This window comes from Ambystoma mexicanum, chromosome 13 (assembly GCF_040938575.1).
Source record: "Ambystoma mexicanum isolate Mex_15411 chromosome 13, UKY_AmexF1_1, whole genome shotgun sequence".
NCBI lineage: Eukaryota > Metazoa > Chordata > Amphibia > Caudata > Ambystomatidae > Ambystoma > Ambystoma mexicanum.
Window position 1 is genome coordinate 692,378,044 of NC_090938.1, and position 16,556 is coordinate 692,394,599.

At 48.2% G+C, this 16,556-nt stretch overlaps 1 protein-coding gene across 1 annotated transcript in view; it reads right to left on the bottom strand.

The window, feature by feature from the left end:
- Window positions 1-3,089: 3,089 nt before the first annotated feature.
- Window positions 3,090-16,556, bottom strand: part of LRRC3C (leucine rich repeat containing 3C) — a 61,346-nt gene continuing 47,879 nt past the window's right edge. Inside the window, exon 2 of the mRNA XM_069634768.1 lies at window positions 3,090-4,380. Within this exon, the coding sequence (XP_069490869.1) occupies window positions 3,509-4,291 (783 nt within the window). The 5' untranslated portion in view covers window positions 4,292-4,380 and the 3' untranslated portion in view covers window positions 3,090-3,508. The remainder of the gene's footprint in view (window positions 4,381-16,556) is intronic.

Here is a 16,556-nt window from a genome sequence, read left to right on the forward strand (position 1 = left end):
CCCCGCTCACTATACTATAAAGTATAGTGAGCGGGGTTGCCCCCGCAGTCATTTTTTTTTTTTAACTTACCTGCAATGCTACCACCAAAGGTTCAAACTTTTGGCGTTCGAACCTTTGGTGGTAGCATTTTTCAGTTGTTTTGTACGGTCGGACCTTTTTTTTCAGTCCGATCGTACAAAACCATTAACCAGTGGGCATCAATGTTTCGGTCACATTGCATACATGGTTAAGGAAGATTACATGTGCAGAGTGGCTGGGGTGCACAAATAGAAAAGCTAAAGGTTTGTTCCTGCATCAGCCAATATGACAGCAGTGGGAGGTGAACTGCTCAACATATATTGAGGGGAGTGTTTCACACAGCAGTCTAGAGAGGAAGGAATAAGGAATCTGCAAGGTGCTGCATGTGCACCATGCACAGTGGTATAATTAAGCTGAGATCGACGCGAGAAAGGCCACGGTTGGTTACTGGCTGGAGAAGTGAAATTGATAAGTTTGCACCTGCACAGCATAGGCGATAAAGGTACAATACTTCAGCACAGGGTGACAGACAGGCTGTGTCACAAAAGCCAAGGTGAGAAAAGGCTAACTACTAGTTCAAAATGTCATCCGATAATGTAAGTGGGGACCTAGATCGAGCTGAAGACATGTGGGGAATCCCTATATCCTTGAGTTTAGTCAACTATCTACACCGCCCAGGCTTATTCAATCTTGAGCCACATGGTAACCAAGGTCGGTGCTGGCGAGAGTGGGTAATTGAGTTTGAGGACTTCCTAAGGGCACTAGGAGATGAGGATATTCTGAACAAACTAGACATAGTTATGAATTTAGTGGGAAAAGAAATGAAGAGTGTCATAAAGGCATTGACAACAACTGAAGAGAGAACACTGTACCAGCTTCGTATTGCTGCTATAGGGGAACGCTTGATAGATGCTCCTAACAGAGATTATGAAAGATATGTATTTAACCAGTGCACACAGACGCCACAGGAGACAATTGCACAGTTTGTGCTGCGATTACAAGAGAAAGCAACGTATTGCGAGTTCGCAAAATTTGATGATGAAGAGGCAATTAGGCTGAGAATAATTGAGAGTTGCACATCGTCAGAGTTGCAGAAACATCTTCTAAGGGTGCCTCTCTCGTTGAAAGATATTCTGGAATTGGCAAGAATGTATGAAAGAGTTGAGAAACAAATGGCTCATATAGAAACTAACAGCGAGTTGGAGATAACAGGTGACGTCAGAAGTGATGTACAAAAACAGTCTCGATGCTCGAGCATGCTATGTCAAGGCACATGGAATGGGATGAACAGAAGTGGGCCGGGAAGACTGTGTTATAGGTGAGGATTTGAGTTTCCGCACAAAGGTGGATGCCCGGCCATTGGTCGAAGGTGTGTGGGATGTGGTCAGAGAAATCACTTTTGGGTCATGTGCAAAGAGAGAGCATCTTTAGTGTCAACCTATGGAACCGATATTCAATCAGTGTTGAATGAGAGGCAATGTATAGTGGTGGAACATTCTGAGAAGGGGGAGGTGAGCCGGGGAGAACAAGTTGAACAAGTTGAGCAAAATGGTGTGACCCCACCAGATCGAGGACTAATGGTTGGAAGTAAGTGGCTGCCTCGGGAAGAGATACAGGACAATCCATATATCCTGAGAAGTCATCAAAAGATTTCCTGAGGCAACAGGATGTGCTCCCAGTGAAATTATGGGGAGGGACAAAGCTTGGACAGCTTATAAGAGGAAGGTTGAAGAACATAAAGATCATTAGATGTCTGGAGATGAGCACATGCTAGGGAAGTAAAGGCAGCGAAGGAGGATGGTCAGGAAGATGGACCCTAGTGATGAGCCAGAGTCCTTCGTTGTGACTTATGTTAAACGGCCTGTGGTCACTGTCATGAGGGGTTGTAGTGAAGTGACGGGAGATGCCTCGCTTTTTCATGCAATGTTTCAAGGTGATTCAGGAAGGGAAGAAGCATATGAGGAGAGATGGAATGAAGAATTGCATGAGGAGCGGGGAAATGAAGAACCTGGTGATCTCATGTCACGTTAAGACTGCGGACATTCTCCACCGTGTATGGCTGGTGAGGGAGTTCGAGGGGCAGTCAACTGTCAGCCCCAAAGAAATATTCGTAAACCTGTACGTCTGATTGAGCAGATGTAGAGGTGATTCTGATGAACAGATATGGAGTGAGCTTATGTGATGAACAAGGGGTGGGGGGATGTTGTGGCTTGTAGAATGTGGAATGTAAAGGGAATAGAACTGGAATGGGGATGGAAAGAAAAGAGAAGAAAGGCAGGCAGTTGATATGGAGCAATAAAGAAGTATAGATGCAGAATATGCATCAGAGTATTATTTAAGACAACCAAGGTTATATGATGAAGGTATACAACAGTAACCACTTGTTCTTCATTTTCAGCGCGGCTCAAGGCACACTCAGAGGGTGCGGCCGCACAAGGGTGCCTTGCCTCCAGCTCAGTGTCATGCAAACAGCGCCTATTAAACAATCACGCCGTGATTCTTTGATGGGCGCTGTTTGCATGACACGGAGCTGGAGGCAAGGCGCCCTTGAACACACTTTACAAGAACAGCAGGAGGCTCAGTTCTGTTGTTCGGCTGATACTTGGTTCTAGTATCAGCCGAGATACAGAACCGAGCCCCCCGCTGTTCTGCATTTGTGTACATCTCGCACCGGGCGCGGGCAGACCTGGTGCCGGCACAGCTTCATCGCATGCTTTTCCGCTAAATAGTAAGCTGTACACGCCACCTCCTCTACCCAAGCCTTCCACTTGGCCAGGTTATTCAAGATACACAAATAGGCCAGTCTGTCTCCGTACTCTGGTACTAGCCAACTCATAAAGCCCACACTTTTTCAGGCCTTCCTCCTTGCTGGAAGGAACCCTGTCTGCTGCAGCTTTCGATTCATTATTCATAAGCTGGCATCCATTATAGAAGGGCATCCTAGTAGTGCATTTGCTTTGGATACACGAAAGAGGGCACACAAACATATTATTCACGTGTTTCCGGTAAACGGCTTACCAGAAGGGATTCACCCAAAAAGATTAAAAAAAAACACACACAAACATCCACCTTGTTTTCAAGCAGAACCGATATAATTATCATATAAAAAACATAACAGCTGATCCGGTCAGACAGTGCTCTGGTGGGAGCGAACGGAGCGCGCCCCGAGATCTGCACATGGATGGGTTGGTTTGGGAGAGCGCCCTTGCGAAGGGAGCACACCTCAGGCAGTGGTAGAGGGCCATAATTCTGAGCTTGAACTCTCAGGGAGCTCCCCATAAGGCCCTCGCTTTGAGAGGTTAGATGGGGTGCGTTCTGCAAGTGGAAACCTTGGAAATCGCTTCTGAAGCCCTTCCGTTCAGGGGGTAGTCTCCTCTGGAGTTCTCCTCGAGTCATTGTATAGAGGGTGTCTTTTGAGGACGGAGCCCCCAGTGAGCACCCGTTAAGGCCTTCACCTAAAAGGGATTGTACGCAGACAGTTTGACTGCGTCACACCACGGTACTAATGGTGGAAGACTCCTCTGATTTGCTCTGCTTGTTGGGCAAAGACTTGAGGTACTCCAGATGGCGCCGAGCGTCCTCCTGGTTCTGTCGGACGTAATAGATGAGGTACGAGATCACCATGGCGAACCAGCCAAACATGGTGATCAGCATAGCAACGTCCGTGGTCTTCTTGTAGATGTTGCATAAGTCCACATCCTTCACCACCTGCAAGAAAGGCTTCTTGGCATGCTCATCCTGGACCGCAGTGTTGCACACTATCTCATTGGAGGAGCCCGGGTCCAGCTCGATCAACCGGATCAGCTCCTGCAGCATGCAGTCGCAGAGCCAGGGATTGCCAGAGAGGTTTGTGCGGGCCTTCAGGCTGCTGAAGACTTCCTTGTTGACGGTCACCAGCCTATTAGAAGACAAGTCTAAGGAATGCAGGTTTTCGGACAGGCCGCGGAAAGCCCCGCTCTCCAGGCTGGTGATGGCGTTGTGCGACAAGTCCAGCTCCATTAAGGCAGGCAGGTTGCGGAAGGCGTCATTGGGGATAAAGGTGATCTGGTTAAAGTCCAGGAAGAGCTTGTTGGTGTCGTTGGGTATGTCTTTGGGGATCTCGGTGAGCAGGGCATTGCTGCAGCGGAAGGTTTTGTAGCCGTCCTCCTCGGCGGGGTAGCACCCTTTGGGGAAGGTGGTGGCCGAGTGGAAGCACAGGGTTATCAGCACAAAGCTGTGCAGCAGCAGCCACATAGCAATGGAGTGGCGCAGGAACCGGTCCATGAGAGGCATGGTGCGTCGCAGGCATGCTCATGTGCTCATCAGAGGTCTCTTGCAGTTCTCATGCAGATGCCTTGCTCCTGGCGAGGGTGACAGCGTGCCTGCAACGAAGAAACAGAGCAAGTCAGAGAGGAAATTGACGACAGAAATTGACCAGACAATGTTTAAGTGGCTCAGTTGACAAAACCCAAAGACAGTGATCTCAATACATCAAACAGCAGAATAACTCAGTGGCAACATGGCCCCAGCTGCTTGGTACTGCTATTTAACTCTTTACAATCCTCCGATAGCCTTCTTCTGATACTGATAGGATCCATATACTAAATAGAGTAGTCAGGCATTTCTCAGTCATTGCTCAGAGAACGTGAAACACGTCAATACTAAACAAGCATTGGCAATGCCAACATTTTTGGTTTTTTTTATGTAGGAGTGGAAAATGCATGTAACGCCAGGCACTGCCATAGTGATATTAACTGTTCATCAATGGTACCAGTTGCAAAATTGTGCAAGTACGTGGGCATATGATAGCAGTGCCTGACAAATGCCTAATACTTATACACAAACTGTTGACTTTGCAAGTGCTAGTTTTTAACAGAACTTCAGTGAAGGACATGCAGAGTGCTTACACAGCGAGTGGCTGAAGGCAGACCTGGTTAAGAAACGTTTATAACAGGGCATTTACAGGATCAATTTAGTCATTAACTCTCAAAAGACTGAAAAAAACACAGGTAGGCACTGGACAGAAGGTTTGATGGCGAGGCTTGGTAAAGTTAGCCCAAAGAGATCCCAGGATGATTTGCTTTGGGTGGGAAGGGGCAGGAAGTGGGTGGTAAGGGCTATGGGGATTAGCATGACCATGCGCAATGAATGGGTGGGTAAATAACCAAACAACACCTCCAAGCTTTGTGTCTCCCCCCCCCATATGCTGTTTCTCCCTAGCTGTACTCTAATGCAATACCTTCAGCTTGTAGGAGCCGCTTAAAGCCAAAACTAAAAAAACAGCGCTTTTGTCAACGTCAACCACATGACATCACCTGCATAGCATGGACTTGAATCAGACCTGTAGCAAAAGTGAATGAAACAAATACTCTCTTGAGCCTGGGCTAAATGCTCCGTAAACACAACGCATCCAAGTGATACCGCATGTATACTCGGTTTGTATACCACATGCCGATAATGAAAAAAAAATGGCTTGCTCGTCCTGCTTAACGCCAAAATGGTCTGCGACGCATGCTACAATAGCAGTGGGCGGGAGCGGTGCTTCTCTACTTGTTTTTAATTAAATGTTACCATTCCTATACTTTTATTTTAAAAAGCAACTGTTCCGGAATGGTTTCATTTTAAAATAAGCGTAGGAAGAAGCTGAAACTTGCGTGGATGGTGCGTGGTGATGGGGTTTGTGGGGGGGCACGTTTGGGCCTGCAGGGAAAATAATTCCACTACTTTTTTTCGTACAATTAATTTGACCCCTGCATAATAGATTAACATAAATAGCACGAAGAAAAGTATTGGCAAACCTTTTCCGAATGCACACATTACACCGATACCTGAGACTCTGGGGAAGAGCGTGGAGTCTCTGTGATTGTCCCATTGTTCTGTTTATACCCTCAGCAGGAACACCACAAACAAGTAGATTGTGCGTTAAATACTTTGGCAGTAAAAGGGTTGTTCGATGTGAAATGATCGGCTCACAATCTAAAAGAAAACCAATGAACTAATAAGGGACTTCATTTCCCCAAAATGTCAGGGGTGGCGGAAGTGACATCACACGACCCTTGACCCCTGATGACATCACAGGAAGTAATGTCATTTGATCCCACCCCGAAAAGATATTGCGGTAAGCGATGGAACAGGACCTTTCACCCATTGACAAAACAGGAAGTGGCATCACATAGCATTTGACACTACGAAAAATATGGTTACGATATCACTATAATGTGATGTACATTTCATACAAGAATGGATCGCCATATGTATCGTTAAGATCATTGTGTATAGGCCCATATTACCAAATTACTGTGAATGCAAGCAGGCGTCCATGACCAAATGATAATGATGTGTTATTATGTAGCACTTACGATTAAGCGATTTATATAGAAAAAATATACACCCAATATCATCCAACCTGTGTTGGTACTCATTTATCGACCTCAGAAGGATGAAAGGCTGAGTTGAGCCATTTAAGAACAGACTAAATCAGCGACTCACCCCTAAAGTGTGCCTGAAATGAACCTTTAATGAGTCTAGCAATTATTGCACAGAATTCCAGAAAGACACATTATTTGGTATTCCTATTCATTCTTATTTAGGGTCACTGCTGAAAGTGTTAGACTTGTGGAACCCCTGTTCTTATTTTTCTTCTTTTTTTAAGGGGCCTGAACAAGAAAGACAGCCACTCCAGAAGTCTGGCCACAGCCCAGGAGCTTGCATTACCTAAAAAAAAAACACATTTTTTTTATTATTTATTTTTATTTTTAGAGGTTGCAAGGGAGACCACAGAGGTCGCAGTTGCGCTCCCTCGCGACCCCTAAATGACGTCCCTGGAACTAATACCGAGAGCGTTGATTTTTTTTTTTTAAAAACAGAAATGTGAGAGGAGGGGGTGGGCAGAGTCTTGGGGAAAAGGCGGCATAGCGTCCGATGACTAGGGTGACCAGATCTTCAAGACAAAAAACCAGGACAGCCAACAACATAAAAGAAGGACTCCCCCACCCGCCCTAAAAGACCCCCATTCCCGCAGTATAGGCATACAAATTGTGCGGCTTTGAGTGTTGATAAAAGCACGTAAATATCAAGCATGATACTGAGTGAATAATGTATTTTAATGTTATATTTGTACAATGAACTTGACGGTTATTGGTATTTAGTGTCAAAATGTTGAGCATTTGAACTATAACACACTAATAAAACATGCAAACATTAATGACAAAGGTGCCTTTGCTGTGGTTGACATTCCATATCTTGCTATGTACTTTCCTCTCAGCCCCTCTCTGTGGTGCAAGCAGTTAATGCATATGGCTTGTACCTGGTACAGTTGGGGGTTCCCATCCGACAATGACAACATTCTTAACATCTAATATTGTTTATATAGTTGATAATTCTTTGTGATTAAAAATAAAACGTGACTGTCACTCTCCCCTCTCCCAAAACCGGGACAGGGTTTTTAAAACATAAAAACTCTTGGGACAAGGGACAGAGGTCCCAATCCCGGGACTGTCCTGCCAAAACCGGGACGTCTGGTCACCCAACGATGACACAATCATCCGTGTTTTCCTTTAGAAAATGTAGGCAGGTATGATTACACTTTCATCCATCTCCTTGTCCCAGTCAAATATATGGAAGGTGACCCCCCCCCCACTGTGATCCTCCCCAGGCTCTGAATTCCATGGGGACTGCAAAATAATTCCCGGCCCAATGGCCAGACACATGAAGTGGTCTTTCTTTGACCAGTCCCGTCTTTGTATTTGAACAGGGTCTGCTGTCAGCCATGCAGCATGTAACAGCATGCCAATGTGACATGCCACATGACTGGAGGGGAGCCATCATGCATCAGAATACTATTGTGGCCTCGACAGGGGTGTTGCTAGGTCTGTAAAAAATCACAGGCTACGCTGTCAGGACTAGCAGGATTCGGGGCTAGCTATAGCCTTTGGTTCTAGTCCCCGAGCTTCTATCCAAGGCTACAACCAAAAGACCCGTGGCTATAGACCCCTCAGCCCCCCGAAAGCAAAGCCACTGGGCCTCAGCGCCACCAGGCTGAAAGGGGTCCTGTGAGCCCTTCCATCTGCTTGATGGTGGTCTAGAGACCATATTTACTTGAAAATAAGCTGCACTCCGGGCAGCCTCGCTTTCTTACAATGCGCCCTGTATTAATTTGCTTCAGTGTCTCTACAAGACAAATAAGTGGGAGGGGGAGGGGGCAGAGTCAGTGACATATCAGACCGGGGTCTCTAAAGCCAGTGCTTTAAGTGGGGTAAGAAATCGAGGGGGTGGACCCTAATTTGGGGGCTTTGCTCCATGGTGGGCGTGGCCTGAAAAGTACACAAACCACAGTAGACACACAAACATATAAATGTGTGTACTTTTCAAGCCATCTTTTATAAACATAGAATTATGCTACATATTTCTATGTTTATAAAAGATGGCTTGCATACTACATAGACCATAGTAAGGTACGCACATACATATATAAATACTTACATTTATAGACCTGTTTGCGTGCCTTAATATGCTGTGTGTACTTCAAGATGGCTTGAAAAGTACATAAACCATAGTAAGGTACGCACATACATTTATAAATGCTTACATTTATATATTTGTGTGCGTACCTATGGTTTGTGTACTTTTCAAGCCATCTTTTATAAACATAGGAACAAGTAACATATTTCTATGTTTATAAAATATGGCTTGAAAAGCACACAATTCAAACCAATGGGCAAAGATGACTAGATCACTGAGCCCGAGGCGTCTTTGACCCTTGGAGAACCTGGGAGGCTCTGTGAAGTTACAGGACAGAAGTGCCAGCCAGCCACAGCACTGCTGAAACTGCAACTTCCAGTCTGAGCGACGCTGTGGCTGGCTGGCACTTCTGCCAGTCACAGCTTAGAAGATGGCGAGTCCATCTCCGGTTGCGGCCGTGGCGGTATAATGTGTCCTGTTGTGGTGTGGTGGTAAAGGGAGGCCCCGGCTGCGCCCCATTTGTTGGAGACGGCTGGGGCCCAGTCCCTGCTCGCCCCGGCTCCCTTAAAGCACTGTCTAAAGCAGAGTCAGACACTTTTCAATTAGTGTCGCTATAAGGACGATCAGATTGGTACCTCTGAAAGGCTGATCCCATGCCATTCAAATGCCTTCCAGTACATTTCTATGGGCCCTCCGGTGGCACCCGCCTGTTGGGAATCCCCCCTTTTGTCTTTGCACCATCCTGACTGCCACTGAAGTGAGCCAGGGACCACGGGGCAATGGAACGGCTGCCGGCCCCCTCCCCCAGAACCCCCATTCGGCTCCCGCCCCGCTGATGCGTCATCATAGTCTGAAATAATAGTCGGCATGCGTGGACACAGCCCATTGTGATGAGTAATGGCTCCATTACTGGGGGCATTTTTCAAACTGGCATCTCCTGTCAAAACAAATGGGCCGAGAGGATCTGGGCAGTGAGGCAGGGGCTCGAAATGTACACTTACCAGCCCACTTTCATCGCTTCCAGTAGGGACCGGCCTCCACTTCTACCTGCAGCAGCCTCCACCTCCACCAGGGGCTGCCTCCACCACTACCTGCCGCTGACTCTGCCTCCACCTGCAGCTAAGTCTGCCTCCACCTACCGCTGCCTCCGCCTCCCGCTACCTCTGCCTCCACCGGCCCCACCTCCACATGGGGCTGTCCCCCTCATCCACCTGCGGCTGCATCCACTTTTACCTGCGGCTGTCTCCACCTGCGGTTGCCTCCACCTCCAGCAGCCTCCACTTCCACCTGCCACTGCCTCCACCTGCCGCAGCCTCCACTTCATCCTGTTGGTGCCTCCACCTCCAGCCGCCTCCACTTTCACCTGCCGCTGCCTCCACCTCCAGCAGCCTCCACTTCCACCTGCCGCTGCCTCCACCTGCCGCAGCCTCCACTTCCACCTGCTGGTGCCTCCACCTCCAGCCGCCTCCACTTTCACCAGCCGCCGCCTCCACCTGCCGCAACCTCCACTTCATCCTGTTGGTACCTCCACCTCCAGCCGCCTCCACTTTCACCTGCCCCAGCCTCCACCTCCAGCAGCCTCCACTTCCACCTGCCGCTGCCTCCACCTGCCGCAGCCTCCACTTCCACCTGCTGGTGCCTCCACCTCCAGCCGCCTCCACTTTCACCTGCCGTCGCATCCACCTGCCGCAGCCTCCACTTCCACCTGCTGGTGCCTCCACCTGCTGCTGCCTTCACTTCCACCTGCCGCTGCCTCCGTCTGCTGCAGCCTCCTCTTCCAGCCGCCTCCACTTTCACCTGCCACCGCCTCCACCTGCCGCAGCCTCCACTTCCACCTGTTGGTGCCTCCACCTGCCGCTGCCTCCACCTCCACTGGCCTGCACGTCTCCCTGCACCCAGACACCACTTGCATTTATGAATGGCTTTCAATTCCATCGGAGAATAGCAGCCTCCACATCCAACAACATCCAGACCTTAAAACTCACTGTAAATGTTAGGCAGGTTACATCAATACCATGGCTTAAGTGAGCGATAAGGTTGGATTTGCAATGGTATGGAGTGAGCGTTTATAGAGGTTTTCTGGTTGAATTTGTAGTGGTGTGTAGTAATTTGTAGTAGTATTCTATCGTAATGTGATTATTTCCACTGTTTGTATGTAGACTTTACGTTTTGTGAAAGTTACAACTGTTTTGTTTCTTTTACTAGGTGTGTGTGTGTTGGTGAGTGTGTGTGTGTGTGATGGGAAAAGAGGGGTGTGTAGGGTGGAATGAGGCAGCGAATGGAAGGTCCCCATTTAAAAGTTATTAAAAACCAGAGTGGAGTAAGGAGGACATGCAAGAGGAGATGCCTGATTTGGACAGAGACTGGTCTCTCAGTTTCAAAAAAAGTTCTGGGGCACTCCCTTGACTTGGCAGTACCCCTAGGGGCCAAGCCCTTGCAGGACCGTTTAGAGGTGCTGGAATCTTTTCTGGCTAATAAAGGCATGGGCGTGCCAGAGAAAAAGAAAAGGAAAGGGGAGCAAGCAGCCCAGGTGAAGGGACATCAGCTGAACACCCCAAGAAAGGGGTTGAGAGTAAGGGGAGTGATAAGGCCCGGAAGAGGTTAACCTCCTCTACTCCCCCAGGCCAAATGGAGTGGGAGAAAAGAAAGCCACAAGAGGTAGCCCATGCCTTTAGTAAGTTAAAGAGCACTTTCCTGTTGAAATCGGCAGTGCCAGACCTCTTTGCCCCATTGCCCAGGGCAAAATATGTATGGCAGGGACACTACGCCGGATGATGATGATGAGGATGACAAGGGAGCAGATGACTGCACAGGCAAGTGTCCCAGCAAGCAGGTTCACCACAAGAACCTAAAGACTGCAAGCCCCGATAAAGTGGATGATATTGAAGATATGTTTGATCTAGAGGCCATTAGACACCCCAAATTTACTGACTGGTTGCACTTGCATATGGTGGCATTGAAGATGGCTCAGGGTGTCAGGGAACCCCGAGAAGGATGTGAGGTTTTGAATGAGGGTGGAATGCCAGAGACCTGAGCTGCCTGGCAAAGTGACAGATACGCCGTAGTTGGAGTCTAAGATGGTGACATTTGTCACTAAGTCAACCAAAGAAGTCAGGAAAGGTGTTGACCACACCTGGAGGGGATGCCAGGACAAGCTACTGGATCTGACTGGTCCAATTGCTAAAATCATGGACCTGGCAGAAAGGTCCAAGTACACGGGTGAACCCGTCGACGCGCAGATCCTAGCTAGCTGGGCCAAACAAGTCATGTGCCCCCAGGGCAACTGTCAACTGCACACTCTTCTGAAAGGAGGTGCAGTTTGCTGTTGGTGATGGATAGAATGTTAGACAAGCTGCCAACATATGAAGCAGGAGAAGCCATACAGGACATTGTGAGGTGCCAGGAATGAGACACAGACACAGGGAACTCATGGTTTTGGCCATATACTTTTATTGAAACAAAAGGGGGTTGGAAAATGCCTCTCTGCCCCTACTCTAAGAGGTATTTCCCTACCTAAAACAAAAGTAAGGGTCTGTCCAATGTCAAGATGTCCAAAGCAAAATGTCCTGTGTGACCAAAGTACTATTCTGGTCCTCACATTCTAAACAAGAAAAAAAAACAGAACTCTAAGGTGAAAAGGGAATGTGTTTGTCCTTGAGTAGTGTACACAATTTCAAAAAGAAAATGCATAACTCCAACACAAACGTTCCAGAAGGATAAAGTTCATAGTTCCATAGGATGGATCCCTTCACCTGGATATCTCTTCACTCTGCTTTATACTTTTACGAATATCAGATCACTCTGTTTTTTTTTTATCAACAACACAACTGGTATGCAAACACAACTTGGCTCTTAGTCTGAATCGTGGTAGGATACCTGGTGTATTCTGTGTGCTCTCCTGCCAGGTTTCTATGTATCAGCACAGTCTTTGGCTATTCCTGATGAATCCTTATTGGGACTTCCTCATGTGATGCACTTTACACACTGTCCAACTTGACCTTGCCTGGCACACTCTTCTGCCAGGGCCTTTCTGATATGAACACACTTGCAACTTGAATCTGCCTGTTATGGTCTCCTGCCAGGACTTTCTCATAGGTACACTGTGCACACTTGCAAACTTGACAGTCTCTTATATTTGTTCCGTTCTGTCTCTAAGAAATATTGAATCTCTCGTTCTTTCTCATGTGCTTCATTTACTTTTATTCGCTTTCGGTAGGATTGCTGAAATTACCCAGTGTCCATGCTTTCCTGGGTGGACAGACCGGCTCTCTGTGGCACGCATTGGTTCTCCCACGGCAAGCATGCAGCAGCTCTTTGGCATCGCGCTCCCTCTCTCTACGTTCGCTGACTCTGCTCCGTGGCTTCTGTGCCCCTCGCGGCTTCCGCTCGCCTGCTCTGAGTTTCGCCATGCTCGAGCGGGTTGGAGACTGCCTTTCGGTACCTGCGAACGCTCTGAAGCCTTTTTCCTCTTCTGGCATCCTTGCAGCGTACCATCTCCTGTAGTCTGCTCTCCTCTGCTTCTTTTACAGGTCGGTTGGCTCCACGGACCTCGCACCAGCACAGTGGTCCCTTGGTCAACACAGAGAGGACAAGACTTCTCCAGTCAGCATCTCCATGTCAGCTGGTTCAGCGGTTTAAATGTTCCGGCATCAAGTATGCACTTGCAGCAACTAGAGCGCGGCTTGTGTTCTTGGCCTTCACTGATCTTCATTACTCGGCTCAGCTTCCTCATTACAGTACTTTTGTATTGAGGGCTAAGGACGTCAATTCTTGATAATTTGCATGCAGAGTTTGGGAAAATATGTCCCGTAGTCTTGAAAGGCAAGCCACCTTTTGATGCCTTGTATACAAAGTATGGAAAAGTATTCTCAGTAACCTTCATAGGTGTACGAGGGAGTTATGACAATATGCCATTAAGGCATGGGGAATGGATGTGGTATCCCCAAAAGAAAAAGGTGGATACCATGTCTCGTCCGATGATGTTGTGTCACTCCCCTGAGGGTTGCCTCCTCCATGTGATCCTCCCTCATATAGCCGCCCCCAGGGTCAGGATGAGGTAGCGGCTGCCCTTCCCGGGCCACATGGGGACAGGTCACCGCCGGAAAAGGAGTGATGACACCTTCGGATTCATCACAGCATGTTCTTCAGAGACGATTTGCCAAGGAAATTACCAAGTTCGTGGACACCTACACGGTTTTGGAAAAGTTGCCATCGTCTAAAAAAAGATTTTCCCTGGTGGAATTTTTGCCAGGACAGGTTGGTATACGGGCCATTTGGCTGGTCATTTCAATTCACAGTGGAGGCCTCCAGGGCCCAGTACTAGGAGTCCAGGCAGTAGGACACCTTCTTTCCCAGTAGAGAACAGAACTTGAGTGGTCACAGAGGTCGTGGTACTTTCAGGCAGCAGAGTGCCGCTGGCGGTAAGTGTGCAATGCAAACAATATCCAGCGGTGCGGGGGCAGGATGAGGCTGTTCGTAGAGAAGTGGTGAGAATTGTCAAGCGGCTCTAGGGTATTGCAGGTAGTGACAGGTTTACAGTTAGAATTCGCAAGCGACCCCAGTCAGAGTCAGAACCCCCGTCCCATTCAGTTGGCGCAACGAGATGCAGGACTATGCTAGACAAACCCACATTTCTCAGCAATCTGTTCCTAGTTCACAGGAAGGGAAAGTCAAGGGCGGTTATCAACTTGAAGGAGCTCCATGGGCGGTTGGTTTACAGGCACTTCAATATGGAAGGGATTCACCTCCTCAGAGATTTGCTCAGGAGAGTAGACTGGCTAGTGAGATTAGACCTGAAAGAGACCCATCTTACGATCCTCATTGCGGCAGAGCTTCGCAGGGTCCTTTGTTTCCACTGGAGAGGAGAATCTTGGCGTTTCAAATGTCTGTCCTTCGGTCTGGCCTCGACGCCATGGGCATTCACAAAAGTGATGACACCGGTAGCGGCGGCGATAAGAGAAAGGGACGTGTCGATCATTGTGTATCTGGCTGACATCCTGATACTAGCACAATACAAGGTAGCCTTGCAAGAGCAGGTGGAATGGGCGAGTGCGCTGATAAAATCGCTAGGGTTTCTGATCATTCAGGAGAAGTCAGAGCGAAGGCCAAATCAGTGGTTGGATTTTCTGGGGTTTAGGATAAATACCATGAAAGCTACTCTGAAGCTACCAGCTCAGAAGATGAGAGCAATCAAGAAGGCATTACGGACGGTACTCCGACGAGTATTTTGCTTCAGAATCTAGTCAGAGCAGTGGGGTTGCTAGCATCTTCCATTCAGGCAATCGTTCCAGGGCCATTGCATTACAGAGTGCTGCAGAGACTGAAGATCAGACATCTGCGGGGCAGAGTAAGGTATCACCAGTTAGTGCCACTGGACGAGGACGCAGGGCCGGAATTGAAATAGTGGCTGCACAACATGGCAGCACGGAACAGGCGTGCCTTTTTTGGAGATGTGCCGGAACTGGTCATAGAAACCAATGCGAGCAGGTCCGGTTGGGGCGCAAGATGCAGAGAACAAGAGCTAGGAGGCGAATGGTGCAAAGAAGGGTTGGAGCTCCACATAAATTGCTTGGAGCTGCTAGCAGGCTCTTTTGCAGTCCAGACTTTTCCCAGGGACAAGGTCAATTGTTGCATGTTGCTCAAGATAGACAACATCTCAGTAGTTCGGTATAGCAATCATCTTAGAGGCACAAGGTCAAAGATGCTGGCAGAACTAGCGAAGGACTTCTGGTATTACTGTTGAGAGCAAGATAGTAGTAGTGGCAGAGTACCTCCTGGGAGAGCAGCATGTCATAGCGGACTGATCTCCCACTATCTGGTAGACACCAGTGACTGGAAGTTGCAACAAGCACGGTTTTTTGCAGGAGATCTGGGGTACAATGGACATACACCTTTTTGCATCCATGTTGAACGCTCAGACTCCCAAGTACTTCAGTTGGAGGTTGGACCCGGGTGCATTGGGCACAGAAGGATTCCTGCACATCCGGGCAGGCACAGTCCATTATGCCTTCCCCCATTCATTATGTTGACTCGGGTGCTAGCGAATGTTCACAGGTAGAGAGCGGACTTAGTAGTAGTGGCGCCTCTGTGGAAATCTCAGGCTTGGTTTCCAGTTCTGATGGAACTTTCTGAGGATGATTCCTTTCCAGTGGGACCTTCTAGTGAACCTGGTGGGTCAGGAACACCCTCTGCTGGGATCGGGGAGCCTACAGCTTCTAGTCTGCAAAGGTTTGGGGCAAAGATGGGATCTGCTGTGACTTTGGGTGTCGCTGCTGAATTCATCAAGACTCTTGGGCTCCCTCCATGCTTTGGAGCTATGGCGCCACCTGTGTCAAATGGGAACGTTGATGCCTCCAGAGTGTTCATCCTGTTTCTGCACCTATAGTGCAGGTGCTTAATTTTTTGGCGAGTCTGTCGCAAGATGGCCAGGCTTTGCAGACCATAGGGGTGTATAGATCATCCATCTCAGCAGGGCACGAGAAAGTGGATGATTGGCTCGTCAGAGTGCACCCAACCATAGTGAGGTTACTGCGGGGAGTGAAGTTGTGAAACAAAACTTGGGAGATATTCCGTACTTTGGGACAAAAGACTGTGTTTAGATTGTTTCAGTGTTGGCCGGAGAGCAAGCAGTTGTCGGTACACAGGTTGTCAGGGAAGCTGGTGATGTTGCTCTGTTTTGGTGTCCTGTAGGAGAGTGTCGGACGTTAAGGCATTGGAAGTGAATAGGAAAATATTCTACCCTGAAGAGGTGGCATTTCATATTGCTAAATGTACAAAGAGCAGGTCGGCAGTGATTTCCTATCCGTATTTTCCAAGAGAACCCAAGCTGCGTGTAGCCTAATGCATTAAAGATTTCAAGAAAGCAACTGAGAGCGTGAGACCGCCAGGAGTACATCAGCTGCTAATTGAGCAAAGAAAGCCATTCAATGCAATAGCTTCTGCCACAATATCCAGGTGGGTCAGGGATGTTGTGGAGTTAGTTGGGATTGATTTGGAGGCATTTGGGTCTCACTCAATTTCACAGCGGGAGCTTCTCTGCAAGACATATTGAAGTCGACAGACTGGTCTTCAGACACAACTTTTAAAATGTTCTATTTTA